The following is a 15003-nucleotide window of genomic DNA, read 5'->3' on the forward strand; positions in this document are numbered from 1 at the left end:
GGGTATAATCATCAAGGAAAATAACGTGTTCCCTTGTCAGTGGTATAAAATATTTAGTTGGATTCATTTCATATAATGTTAACATTCTCCAGTGCTGTGTGACAGAAAAACGTGCTGCTTACATTAGTAAAACAATCAGTTGATCATTGACACTAAAATGTTAGCCTACAGTTTGTAAGCTCAGATCAGCCAGCTTAGCTTTTACTGCCCTGGTCAAAATAATTTGTAGTTGGATTGTAATTTCTAACGTTATTCTCCAACTCTGTGTTTTAGCTTTGCTACATGGACAGAAATGAGTCTGTTATGTTTGCAAGGCAATAAGCTGATGAATATTATTGGCAATAAAACTGCACAGCCTGGAAGATCAGATCAACAGCTAAACTTCACATTTTACTGCCCTGGTGGAAACCACTTATTAATTTTTACTTGTAACGATTAAACAATAACAAGACGGTGAGTCTATAAAGTGACCAATAATGCTTATACTTTAGAATTTGCATTGAAAAAATGTATTTGTTTGTTGGCTTTTGCATTGCCACTGTGCACACAAATGTGTAATTTGATAATTAACAGGGTAAATGTCCATTAAATAATTTAACATTAGTTTCTACACCTGAAAAAAAAATTAACCACTATAATTTTTAGGAATGTACAAATATTAATGTATTATATAAAATATAAATAGATTTTTAGATCACAATATGATTATGTTGTGTTATATGTGTTATATTTGTGAATTGTTAATATTTCACAGTCCTCTGACTGAAAAAAGTTTGACTTTAGTTACTAAAGTACAAATTTTTGTGGTATAAAACATTTTGTGTTTCAGTCAAGTTACCATCAAAACTCAACTTAATCTCCAAGGATCCAAAGACAGCACATCACATTTCACGACTGTTATGTTGCTTCCAGACAAACCTCTCGACTTTACCACAACTCTGAATTATTAGAATTATTAAAAGTGTCGAGAAAACGCATCTAACGAAATATAAAAAACATGTTTGTTGATGTAAAAGATAAATATCACATTCTCAGAATCTGATAACCTGTAGGGTCCCTTTCTTCTTGAACCTCATGTGCTTGAGTTTACTAAATTCTACAAAAACACTTTGTTTGTGGTTGGTTTGTCCATCTCAGTTCTGTCCTTGTTTCAGTAAAGCAGAAAAAGGAAGAGAACAGGACCTTTGCTGCTAACTGACTGTATTAATAAACACTGTGAGAAAAGTAAAAGTGTATTTCAAATTTCAGATGAAAAGACTGTAGGTTATCTATGTCTGGATCATCTACAATAGACAAGCAACAAAATTTACAACTACACACCCACTCATATTTATCAATGCGTTGAGGGGATATATTACTGTCAACAGCTACAAACGCTTTTAACACCCTTTGAAATTCACACCATGTAACTGACAAACGAATGTTGTAAGACTAAAATCTGATGTTTGAGAAAAAGCAGAAGTGTTCACCTCATGGAAACAAATTTGTGCATACTGTGAACTTCCTCAGAGACAAGGCATTTTTCTTAAAACTTGTCGTTACGCCACAAAAACCAAAGGAAGACAGCTTGGTTGAATTTGATATTAACACTCACGCACTGCACCGAACCTTTAATAAATCTACAAATGCAACATCTATTGAATAAATAGATTTTGATTTAAGTAACTGCAAACTTTATTATTACTTTGAACATTTAACATGCAGTTAAAAGTAACCATTTTCGATGACATATAAACACAGATGATCAACCAACATAAACGTACTGATGCCACTTGTTCAGAGCACTTGTTCATGTCTGCCAATCATTGTAGGCTAATACAAAAAAATACATTGCAAAGACATTTTCCTTCATTATCATTATAATTCATTATGTTTTCAGTGTTTTAACAATGAAATAAAAGTAAATATTCTCATAAATTAGACACAAGTAAAAATGAAGAAGTGCAACATAATCTAAAGATATTGAAATTGTGGTAAAATACATTCTTAAGAAAATATTAAATAGTCTACTATATCCACTAAAAACTAGCAAGTCTGTGATTCAAATGCTGGAGCGGATACTTTGATGCTCAGTCACAACCCAGATGTACAGTAAAGGTGAAGAAAATAATACAAACATAGATGGCTTATATTTTTCCTATTGGAAATCACATTAAATAAAGGTGAAAGACCTTCAGGCATCTTGGCACACCTCCTCCACCTGCCTTCAGTGGTGCAGTGAACAATGAATCACCTGCCTCTATTGACCTTGGCATCCACACATTCATCTCATTTACCCATACTGCCCCCTGGTACACAAAAAGACTAGACTTGTTGTACATAGACAGATGTACAATGATCATATACTCTGGTACAAAAATGCTCTCTCCACCTCCAAAAACTTATACTATGCTAATATCATCAAGGGAGGTGAAGGGAATACAAGAACTCTCTTCTCCAAAAAAAGACTATACTCACACCACCGGAAAATAATATGGACAATAACTTTTCAAATGAGCAGTGCTCTGCTTTTTTGACATTTTTCAAATCAAAAATCACTGCAATTCATGAGCATTTTGCGTCTTTAGACATCATGCAGACCAACCTACAATCAGGAAATCCATTGTCACTGCCTCCATCCACTGTTTCCTGTGACTTCAAACTGAAAGTCACATTTCGCAACCAGGGTGCAATCTATGGGGGAGCCAGGGGGAGCTTAGCTCCACTAAATAAGACATCAGCTCCCCTAAAAGCATGCTTTGTGATATTTTGGGGGATTTCAAAAATATTGACAGCTTTATTGCCTTTCATTTCTATATTTCTCTATCATCATGGATCCATGCGTAAATTCAGGAGCGTCAGAGGTAAGACTTCATCCAGCCTGAGGGGACGATCACCAACCGTCCGCAGTGCCTAACTACACTCCATCTCGCTTTCCTGCAGTCTTCCACAATAAATCTTTTGGCTCTACCACCCGTCAACCTCAGTACAATGGGTGCTAGGACCTTCTCCTATGCTGCACCCAAACTCTGGAACTCTCTTCCCCTCCACATCCGTATACTGGACTCTATTACAAAATTCAAAACTGCACTCAAAGCTCATCTTTTCAAACTAGCATACTCGCTGCAATTATGTGCAACGCTGATTTCCATTTGATTGTTGATGTTTTACGTTTTTGTTTTTATGCTGTTTTAATGATGTTACGTATTATTGTTGCTTGTCGTATGTTATGATGTAAGGCGACGTTGAGTGTCATGAAAGGCGCCATCAAATAAAATGATATATTATTTTATTATTATTGTTGGTTCAACAGTCTGCTGAGGTCGCTGTGAAATCTTGACTTGGCCATACTCCACCTCCACCTCTTCCCTTTGCTCCATCTGCCTCCCAGGCAGCTGCACGGCCCTGACATCAGCATAGGTTAATTCCTGTTCATGTTCTTCTTCTGCAGAGTAAAAGGAAGTGATGGCGCAAATACATCATATTTAATGATTAGATATACTCAGTACAATAAAGGTGACATTAATTAAAAATTCTGAAATATGCTTTATTGCTTTCTTGCTGAGAGCTAGATGAGAAATATGATACCACTCAGTGATCTAACTTTTTGCAAGAAAGCCAAATGTATTGTCCAAACTGTCTATTGTTTTGATTTGTAAATAGAGAGAGAAAAAAAACAATTTCTGAATGAGATGATGGTTTAGGAAAGTTTTGTTTAGTACCTTTAGGACTGTTGTTTTCCTGTTTCTTGTGAGCACAGACAACTGCCACCCCGACTGCCAAGAGAATTACCAATGCAGGGAGTACGCCGGCGATTATTGGAAAATTTCCTATTTCTGTAATAAAGGGCACAAGAGATACAGACCTTTAAGTTAACAAAAATAGTTTTTAACCTGTAGGCAAAAATTGTTTTTTACCTCGAATGATCAAATGTAGAGTCCGCTGCTCTGATCTCGTTCCATTTGAATCAAAGATTTCTAGAGAATATTCACCACCATCAGTCCAGCTCAGGGTGTTGATCCTAAATGTTCCATCACTGGGAGTAAATGAGGATCTGTTTTCTATCAGATTAGACAGAATCTGATTCTTTCCCCCTGCAAGTATTACTGTTCTGTTGCTTATCAGTTGGTATTTAAATATTTCTGAGGCGTTGTCCATCAGCTGGAGGACCACAGTTCCTCCCAAAGTGCCATAACACTGAGCTCCATCCTGTCTGCCATCACAGTAGGTTTCCACACCTGGAATTGTTGAAACGTAAGATGTAAAAGATGTGAACAATTCTGATCCTTTGATTTCTTCAAAATCAACAGATCTACATCCTTTCTGCCATCACATGTTTTCACACCTGGAAATTTGAGAAAATAGATTTAAAAATGTAAATATCATACTTTAATCATTTAATTTCTACAAATTGAATGGGCATGACAAAAGCACATGCAAATATTGATTTAAAGCAAGTGGTTTGGTTTGTCTCTCTCAGATGCAACGCAAACAGAAGTTTAATATTGTGCAGCTGAGTAACAAGTTCAACCAACAGATGTATTTCTCTGTAATATATTTTTTACATATAATTAGCTAAGTTAACTTCATCCTGTCATGACAAACAAATGCTGTTTTTTTTTTTATTATTAACACACCTACAGAACTATTTTAAACTTGAAGTGACTTAAAGAAAACATTAAGTGGAAAATCAAAACTGTTGGAGATGAAGCGCTCTAATTATAAATGTAATGGGTTCATTTTCAAAACTCATAATTGTGATTTTTACTGTATTTGCACAATGACACGGAATTGATCCCTGGATTTGCCATTGCTCTTGGAAATAACAAGATTTAAAAAGTTACTGAACCTTAGAAGAGCTCAAATATCAGTTTCAAATTGCTGCAGTTGTCAGTTTATTCTTCAAACTAAATTTATCAATAAAAGCGGTAATTTCTTCAGCACCAACAGGTGGTTTCTAACCTGTCTAGACTACATACACTGAACAAAATTATAAACACAAAACTTGAGCTGAACTCAAAGATCTAAGACTTTGTCTATGTACACAAAAGGCCTATTTCTCTCAAATATTGTTCACAAATCTGTTTTAGTGAGCACCACTCCTTTGCTGAGATTATCCATCCTTGATATGCCAACCTCACAGGTGTGGCAAATCAAGTTGCTGATCAGACAGCATGGGTATGGCACAGATGTGCCTTAGGCTGGCCACAATAAAAGGTCACTCGAAAATGTATGTGAAACAAATAGCTGGGCAAGAGGTTTCAGTTTGAATCTGTGTTGTTAGTTGTAAGTTAATCAGCTCACCGTGAGAGACTCTGAGTAGCATCACCAACAGTCCAATGACAGCTTGCATGTTTCCTCAGTCTTCAGCCTCTGTTGACCCAGTCAGCAGCTTCCACTCACACTTTTCTCCTTCACCCAAAAGCAAACCTGCACATTCTACACTGAACAGCCTGAAATGTGTCCTGAAAGTGATCAGCCTCACAGGAGAGTGCGTGAAAATGCAGAGCGTTGTTGTTTTCATCTTTTTATAGGCAGAGACGAGAAAAGGAAGTGATGCCAGTTTCACTTCCCTTTACCAAGAGGGTAAAGGTACTAATCAGAGTCATAATAATCAAACTGTTTCTACTCACCACAGGTAGATATCTTCTCTTCTTTCCAGACACTACTGACATTATTCCTGACTGAGCAGACCAGCTGTCCTGACACGTCTTGTTTCAGAGTGATGTTGTTACTCTCACTGTTTCCAGAGAGGAGCTGAGCGTCTGTCAGTGTGTGTCCATCCAGAGTCCAGCTGTACTGAGGACTGTCCCCTCCCTCAGAGGAGCAGGACACCCTCATCTCTCCCTGGGACAGACACTCAGAGACCAGCAGGACAGAGGACACAGGAGCTGAAGGAAACACACTCAGATGACTTTTGGATGTTAAATCTTGGTTATTCTATAAAGTTTCTAATACAGAACAGGCATATGTGCTCACCGGCCACTTTATTAGGTACACCTAGCTAGTACCGGCTTGGGCTTACTTTTGCCTTCAGAACTGCCTTGATTCTTCTTGGCATACTTTCAACAAGGTGTTGGAAACATTCCTCAGAGACTTTGGTCCATATTGATGTAGTGAAACTACACTTTGTTAATGAAATTATGAATAATAATATTTGGAAATATCATATCATAAGCACTTGTTCAAAAGAGGGCACCACCTGAAAAAGCATTAGCTGTCCACCCAAGGCTTTCAGGACTCCTTGGGTATAGCTAATAATTACAACAATTATTACTAGTGATCAGTTAGTTATTAATTGTTCAGTTATTCAGTGACTTGACGCTAAACAGTACACACACACACAAGTTACTGTGTGAAAATTTATTCGCTAACTAAAGTGAATACAAAGTGAGAATAAATATAGGAATATCAAGAAACAAACGACAAAAACAGAAAAGCAACCAGAATCCAACTAACGAGATATAGAGCAAATTAGGCTTAGGCTAATAGTTTCAATGTGAATTCAGTTTGCTATTGTTGAGAGAAATACGATTCTAAAGGAATCAGGGAACAAATGGACGCAAGTTATATGGTGATAACTGAGTAACCTTAGGCTATTGGTTTTAGGAGTGGAAGATAACTCGAACCGAAATAAAAGCTTTTAAAAGAAACTTGCTTGTTTTCTTAATTATAAGTTGCGTGAATTGAACGACCTATGACTTTAATAAAACAAAAGGTAAATTCACAGAGGGTTCGCGAGACCTTGTGGATATAGTCTAATTAAGTTACTGTGAAACAAAGGAAAACTTAGAAGAGTTTCTCCGGGCCAGACTTCTTGAATACAGGATGCTAGATACTGCAGGAGAGGCACTGGAGAGAAGGGCAAAAGAGCAAGAGAGCGAACAAAGGACTTTGCTATGTTTTTGTTTGTCACTTCTCCTGGGCGTGTCCCCTGGTAGGAGGGCTGTGTCCCTCCTAGTTTCTGTTTTTTAAACATTAATAATGTCTTAAAGTCTATTTGTGCATGTTTTCACATCACATATCTTTCCACAATATCAACTCTTTTCTTAAATACCATAAACAGTTATACAGTTGTTAGTTTTAAGCATTTGATAAAAGGAAAGGAAACTATTGTTAATCGTCTGTAACAATTACAATGGTTACAGTTAAAACAACAATTTATAGTGAACATAGCAGATGAGCAGAACAGCTTAACTGAATATTTCCAGGATACTATTGATTGTTCTACATTCTTATTTAAGAAACTATATAAGAGCTATCAGTTAACAATAAAACACAGACAGTGATTATACTTTCCACATCCGCGAGTAAAGAAGGGTCTGCTAGGGTCCCCGTAATGAAGAAATAGTCATCAGAGGGGGTATGGGTAGGGCTACCAGGGCATGTGTGGAAGGTGTCCGCCAAGCTGACCGTAGAATGTAGAATAAACAGAAGTAGGCCACGTCCGCAGGGTCCGCATCTGTCCGTGTCCTCCTCCGCTCCCGAGTATATTCGAGGCTTAAGAACAACAGCATGTTATAGCCTACGTCTTTTGTCCTCTGGGGACACTGGTTTCATATGGACCTGAAAATAATTCTGACTACTTAAACTTTATAGTTAATCCAATCCTTGGCCTAGGAGCTGGGAAAATTAATTGTATAACACAGGATAATATTTCTGTACCATATTATGAATCCATTTTCACATTTGTCTTTTTGGTACATAGATTTTGTTTAAGTCTGTAAAAGGAAATGAGTGGGTATCTTCTTCAAGATCATAAAGTGTTGTAACATTTAACAACCACATCTGTAGTCGTCTCAGTTCAGTCAGTCTCAGAGTAAACAAAGGGGACCCTTTTCTTTGATCTGTGGCTGTGTGTGTGTGTGTGTGTGTGTGTGTGTGTGTGTGTGTGTGTGTGTGTGTGTGTGTGTGTGTGTGTGTGTTTGAAGATCCAGTTTTGGGCCTTTAGTTTATTTCCTCTGTGCACTCAAACATCCGAAGAGACTGGTTCATTGTGAGGTTACATCTCTGGACAAGGTTAAATTGTCATTTCAACAGTCATGAGTAGAGTCAGTAATCTTAATATCTTTTGTATCTGTTATTTGTAGCTCAGTTTCAATTTCAGTAAAAAACAACTGCTTGAATTTACCCTCATACAGTATGTAAATAGTATAAGTAGACAAGTCATTTTTTGGGATTTAACCAGAGAAAGTTTTGATTTTGTTTCAGCAACATAAATCTATGGCAGTCAATTGACGATCAAAACTGACTCAACATTTAAGTGTCCTTATTCTTGTATGAATGTGGTCCCAGCATGGGTCAGTGTTTGAACGGCAAAACACATCACTGAAGATGATGTCAGACTACATTTTGAATGTATTTATCCTATAACTGTATAAAATGTGTCAAATTAAACAAGTTTATCATCTCACCATGAGAGTGACTGACTCTGAGTAGCATCAGCAACAGTCCAATCACAGCTTCCATGTCTGCTCAGTGTTCAGCCTCTGTTGACCCAGTCAGCAGCTCCCAGACAAAACTCTCTTCTCTAACATAGTTACATAGTTAAATTGTTTCTTTTTTGGTCTGTTTAACTGTGTTTATTGTTGATATACAATCGGGAGTCTGTAGGCCTACAAGGTATTTTATTTTGAAAATCAACCGGATTCTCTTTGCCGTTTCTGTGTCTAACTTCCTGCCTGGCTCATCTGCTTTGTGCCGCTTGACGCGTCTTCCATCAAAAGTAGACCAGCTGCCTATTCTTTGCGCTGTGGCGCTTCTAGTATCAGCACAAGCATTGACTACAATGGCAGCGATTAGGTAAGGCTGCCGTGGCGCAGCCGTAACGCGGCGCACACGCCGCCTGTGTGAGTCCGGGGTACTTCCTGTCGGCTCGGACGACCAATCACAGAGCTTACGGTCCGTGTCGACTTGACGTGTAGTTACATTTTTGAGGAGGTGCACGTCAGGTGACGGCGTAGCCTCTGCGTAGCCCCGTAGCCTACGCCGTCGATGTGACGCAGTAGGGTTTTAAGTATCTCACGAATGCTATGCGCCACCTAGTGACCTCTTTAAGTATTGCCCCATCACAGTAACAAGTAGAATACAATGAACTTGGCATTTTAGTAAGCATTTAAGACACAATGTCATAAAAAAAATTATATGGGTTTCTATTTTTAAACACATTGTTTATTTTAGAGATAAATGATAAACCAATGAATTGTACTATGTCAGTGACTTTTTAACATCTCTTATTTCCTAACTGTAAACACATTTTTTTTTAACCCTTTACACTAACAAACTACAAGTCTGCCTATTAGATTATGTTATTCTCTCACTAATTTGAAGCTGAGTGTTAAATACGTTAACTTGACACTGATGGACATCAGTGGTTATATTTTTTAATCAAAATTATTGCTAGGGACAATTCAGTAGTCACAATCCTCCTTTCTCTCTGTCATCTTGTTAGATTCTGTCTCCCTCCACTGGCAACTATTAAAGGCAAATAGCCTAAAACAGAGCTTTACAAAGTGGGTGCTGGACCTCCCCAGGGTGGCTCCAAACTGTTTCAGGGGAGGCTCAGTGAATGGAAATTAAAAAATATTAAATTGACATTACAGTATTTTGTGTCAAGGACAATTATCTTCCTCCCATTGCCTCTCCACAGGCTTGCCACCTTCAACTAAACCTCTCTAAGACTGAACTCTTAGTCATTCCAGCCAAGCAATCTATGCACCATAACATCAAACTACAAATTGACTCCTCAACCACCACTCCAACCAGGGTGGTGAGAAACTTGGGTGTCATGATTGATGACCATGTTACTGCGGTCTCTCGGTCGTACCACTTTGCTCTATACAACATAAGAAAAATCAGGCCCTACCTTTCTCAGTATGCCACCCAGCTTCTGGTACAGGCCATGGTTATCGACTACTGCAAAGCACTCCTAGTAGGTCTTACAGCTTGTGCAGTGAAACCCCTACAAATGGTGCAGAACGCAGCAGCGCATCTGGTTTTCGATCAGCCCAAAAGGACCAACGGCGTCGGCAGGTCATTTTTTCAGTGCTTTAGCCGTGAATGTCTTGACAGTAGCCCCGAATGTAACTCGATAACAACATCAAATATTTTTCGTATGTAATAATCATTATGACGCAGCCTGTCTCTGAGGTTTTTAAAGAACGGAGACTGCTCGCAATAATATTGGTACATTTAGTTTGAAGTTCACATAACGTGACCCCCCACTGTTACTCAGCCTGTCTGCATTTAGAGTGTATTTGCTACACAAACGGTTAACAGCAAAGTAGTGAGAGAATTACATGACACACCTGACGGTGACACAGACACCTGTCGCTCTGTGTCCTGCTGTCTCTGTCCTCCTTGCTCAGAGACACCTCTGCTCTGTTTGGGACTGTCTCACTGCTCCAGGATGCTTCCCTCTGAAGCGACTGTGAGCTGCACTTTATCAGAAGTGCTGAAGTTAACATTTGTGTGGATGTGCAGGCTTGTGAGATTTATGTCTGATCACAAGTGTTTTCAGTTTCAGTTTTCTACCTGAAATAATGGATGAAGAGCAGTGTGCTCTGCGTCTGTCAGACAGTCTAAAGGGGATCACCACTACCATATCAGCAGAGCAATAACGCATGGTAATGCAAAGCAGAGGGGACAGTAGATTTTGTTAAAATATTATGAATTCATTCTAATTAGATTGCGATTTTATTCTTGTAATCAAAATCTTCAAAAGTGAAAACATGAAAGATTTCTGGGCTGGGCTAAACCTCTGCAAGGAGGTCTCGGTACACTTATTTGGTCTGCTTTTGCTGCGCACCCCAGTGCGATTGCTGCATTCACACCTGCCCAAACGAAATCTAGTGCGATTCAACCGAACTAAATGAGCAGGTGTGAAAGCACCCTAAGCTTCAGCACACAGTAACAAGACTTCCGCCTGCTGCCTCTCCTCTCCCTTCCAAACAGTAGCTACCCTCCAGGCAGTCAATAGACATAAACCGTGATGTAGAGACAATGCACAGTTAAAACTTTATGGATGAAAGATTCATTTGTTACAGATTAATAACTCACCACTGAACCAAAGCCGTGTTTACTGGCTTTTCGGGACCCGCCCTACTCTGCTTCTGATTGCCTAGTCGTCTTGAACTAGGAAATGCGCATGTGCAACTCCCAACAAAGATCTTGTAGAAGTGGGATGCTTCACTCCATAGCTAAAACAAAGAGGAGCTGCAGCAATGTGCAGTATGACAAAATATATGGTGTTTTTTGAAAATGAAACCATTTCAACCTGTTCTGGTGCAAACCCCTAAATAATTTTTTGAACATGAAAATGAGCATAATATGACCTCTTTAATGGAGGAGATTTTTTTGAATGCTGAGCTGAAATCCACAAATAGCATTCTAATGTAGGTGTTCTTTTTCTCAAGGTGTGTGAGGGCTGAGTGGAGGGCAGTGGAGATGGCATCCTGGGCATCCACACCTACTAACACTGATGATGAGTCTGGAAGTTTTACTCAATTCTCTGCAGGCAGCCCATGATCACAATGTCAACATAAAAGTTCACCAAAATTGACTGATGACAGGTTTTGACTAACATAAAAACAGAAAGTACCTAAATTGGAGCCCTTTTATGGAAACAAAACAGATGTATATTTTTAAATATAATCAGATGAGAAAAATGTTTTACTTGAGTCCATTGTATGTGATCGATACTCTTATCCCACTTTCACCAAGTCAAGAACTAGTGAAGTGACAGAGTGAAGACTACAATAATCTTTGTTCTATCAGAGCTTCCACAGTGATACAAAAGAAAAGACTTTCCAATCTGTACAAAAAGGTGTTGGTTTCAGAAAGTTAAAGTTCAGATGCAGAACTTCTCATTTCAACCATCACAACAGAATTCTCTTGATATTTCATTGTTCGAGGGCTGGCAGAGCCTTCAGCTAGACAGCGATCCCAATTAATAAGAGAATCACTACAGCTGCTTGCACACCTCATATGAGTTGGGAGAGATCTGTTCAGGTAAAGAGACACAAAAATCTATTGTCAAGTTATTGCTGTGACAGGAGTGAACAGGAGTACCAGGAGTTAGTTTTTATGTACTATTGTAACATGGGTCATCACCTTTGGGGACCCTTGCAGCTGATTGGAAGATGATATATTATAGTGGAGGGTTTAATGGACACTAGGCCAGTGTCCTTACCCGCAGTAGTGTCTGTGGTAGGTGTTGTTGTTGGCTCAATACACAGGGTGCCATTGGCTTCAAACACCATATGTGATGTGTCCCATTGGGTAAGATACAGTTAATGAATATGAAGCCTATAAAAAAAGAAACAGCTACATGATGTACAGTTAATCATCAGTGTCAAATGAATCAAATTGTTTTCTACTCATGTTCTCCCTCACCACAGGTAGATATCTTCTCTTCTTTCCAGACACTACTGACGTTATTCCTGACTGAGCAGACTAGCTGTCCTGAGATGTCTTGTTTCAGAGTGATGTTGTTACTCTCATTGTTTCCAGAGAGGAGCATCTGTCAGTGTGTGCCCATCCAGAGTCCAGCTGTACTGATGACTGTTCCCTCCCTGAGTCAACTGTTTATACGGTGCCTTTTGCGTCCCCAGTACAAATCATGTTGTATTTTGTCTAAATTTGGACAAATACTAGTTCCATTTGGTTTTTTATGTAAGGGTAATTGTTATTAATTATGATTACAATGAGATTGGCTTCTAAGTTGTTTTATTTACATTTTAAAAGCTTTGGTTTAAGAGGTACTATGGTTTTTTTGTTTATGTCACCAGAGTTGATCATTCAACTTTCAAAAAACCTTATAAAAACATATGTATATCTAAATATTTATATTTATATTTTATATCTTCTTTTCCTGATCAAAATCTATTTAAATGTTGTTTTTATCAAAATTATGTTTGTCCCCAGTGACCATGTCCACCCTGTTAAGTTGCATTAACTGTCCCTTTAAGTGGAAAACTTTTTTTTTTTTTATTGACATCACTCTCATTAGGTGACATCACACCAGTGCAGGGGAATTTAGCTGTGTGATTTTCTAGCTCTCTTACTATCTGATCTTGACATGACAGTTTAATGTGTTTGATCATAACATGTCCACCCTGTTAGGCCTAAGTTTTGAGGAAATCAATCAAATTAAATAATTCCTAAATTATAGATTCCTCATCTAGTACTGAAGGTCATGCTAGCCATTATGCTCACACAGTCAGGTAAAAGGCTAACTTTAGCTCAAAATGTCCACCCAGTTAGTATTTCAACAGGGTGCACTAAAAGAGTGGACATTTCTATAGTATATACTGGTGTTTTGTCCACCCTGTTATGCTAATAGACCTCTGTCCACCCTGTTATGTTGGTATTTTTCCTTCATAGTTTATTGAAATTACCAAATATTAAGTGTATTTGTATTTACATAAAGATATGGAAGGGATTGACAACACAGGCAAGAGACATTGAGTAATTCTTATAATTCACTTTTCTTGAGAAAAAAAGTACGAAAATACGTCCCCCTTTTCATTATGTGTGCTTGCTTTACTCATTATAGGCTTGCTGTTTAAAAAATATTTTATTGTAAAAGAAATATCTAATAAGAGTGAGGGACATATGATTTCTACAAAAATTTCTAAAACTTTAGTAGCAATCATACCCTGAAAACACTTTTAAACAGTTATGTCTAAGTCCTTAACAGGGTGGACATTTCCCGCATGTCACATGTTGTTAATATATCTATATTTAATACAATAAAGCTGCCTGAGCTCGACCAATATGTTTTTCATAAAGTTAGATATATACTTTATGTAATAGAACTAGTGCTGGGCAACGATTACAATTTTTAATCGTGATTAATCGCATTGTTACGCGCAAAATTGAATAATGAATTCTAAAATAGTGTATTGCACACTTGATTTAAATGTAGCTACATCTATATACACGAAAGTGCAATAACATGTGGTTTGCAAACACTTTAAACCAATAAGGTGCTTTTTACCAGTATTCCCTTTACATAGTAGCAATAAAATATTTCTTGTAAATCTCAACTTAAACATTAATGTAATCAAATCAAATATTAAACCAACGCTATTTGCCACTGCCAGGGCATTACCTTTTATCTAGCTTGTTAAAACAAGTTTACATTTTCAGGTATCTGCAGAAACATTTTTCTTTTATCAGGGAGCAGCAGACACAGTCTATGTTCAGTAGCAAGTTTCCCTGTTACAGTGAGGTGGTACACCCTCATCTCTCCCTGGGACAGACACTCAGAGACCAGCAGGACAGGGGACACAGGAGCTGAAGGCACATTTTATGTAATGTTTAGTTTTATTTTAACACTTAATTCTGCAAGGATATTCTGTTTTGAACCATAGAGGCCGTTTATTATATTCTTTGATGACATTAAGAGACATTCCAGTGTTGCCAGCAGGGGGCAGTGTGACGTTTTGTTCCCGCACGGACTTGTTGCTTTCTCAGTCTTCTGAGCGGAGCTGCAACATGAACAAGCAACTGTTGTCTGTCTCACGGGTTGATAAAGTTTTAAAACAATGTATAACTACATGTGCATGTTGCTGACATTTAAATAAAGTGTTATAACGCTGTGTGGAAGGTATTTTGTAAATTTTCATGGTTTTGTAGAGGAAGGCAGAAAATGTGTTTCCCCCATGTGATATTATCTATCTATTTTGGGGTTAAATATAATTTTCTTTGGTGTTACAGTTGGTGTAATGTGTGTAGTGTGTATATTGTTCCTTCAAGTTTGACTTTGTAAGGTCTAAACTCACTCATTTGTACCAAACTGTCATAAGTAGCAATATGCTAGCTTTTTTTCTGTTTGATAAAAACAATCGCGAGTGACAATGTGTGACTGTGCTTTCAATCCAAATGCGAATTTTCACCTCGCGACGCTTTCCTCGCGTGAGTACAATCGCTGCAAGTGTTCACACTCAACGCCAGAAAGCGATTTTAACGCCATAACGTTAATAAACACAACTTGCCATTACTACAGCTGTATGAACCCAA

At 38.0% G+C, this 15003-nt stretch overlaps 1 protein-coding gene across 2 annotated transcripts; it reads right to left on the reverse strand.

Annotated features, from left to right (window-relative positions):
* Window positions 1-1825: 1825 nt before the first annotated feature.
* LOC119888618 lies at window positions 1826-5892 on the reverse strand. Of its 2 annotated transcripts, none has more exons than XM_038699278.1 (4): window positions 5284-5892; window positions 3972-4217; window positions 3702-3815; window positions 1826-3424 (listed from the first exon to the last, which is right to left on the reverse strand). In XM_038699278.1, the coding sequence occupies exons 1-4, from the start codon at window positions 5330-5332 to the stop codon at window positions 3264-3266; spliced, it is 570 nt and encodes a 189-aa protein (XP_038555206.1). In that variant the 5' UTR covers window positions 5333-5892; the 3' UTR covers window positions 1826-3263. The 2 variants fall into 2 exon arrangements, with proteins under 2 accessions (XP_038555206.1, XP_038555205.1); XM_038699277.1 differs by having other exon boundaries at window positions 3897-4217.
* Between the last annotated feature and the right edge of the window lie 9111 nt (window positions 5893-15003).

Source organism: Micropterus salmoides, unplaced genomic scaffold, assembly GCF_014851395.1.
Source record: "Micropterus salmoides isolate LMB-PRFRI ecotype aquatic unplaced genomic scaffold, ASM1485139v1 Ms_hic_scaffold_5, whole genome shotgun sequence".
Taxonomy (NCBI): Eukaryota; Metazoa; Chordata; class Actinopteri; order Centrarchiformes; family Centrarchidae; genus Micropterus; species Micropterus salmoides.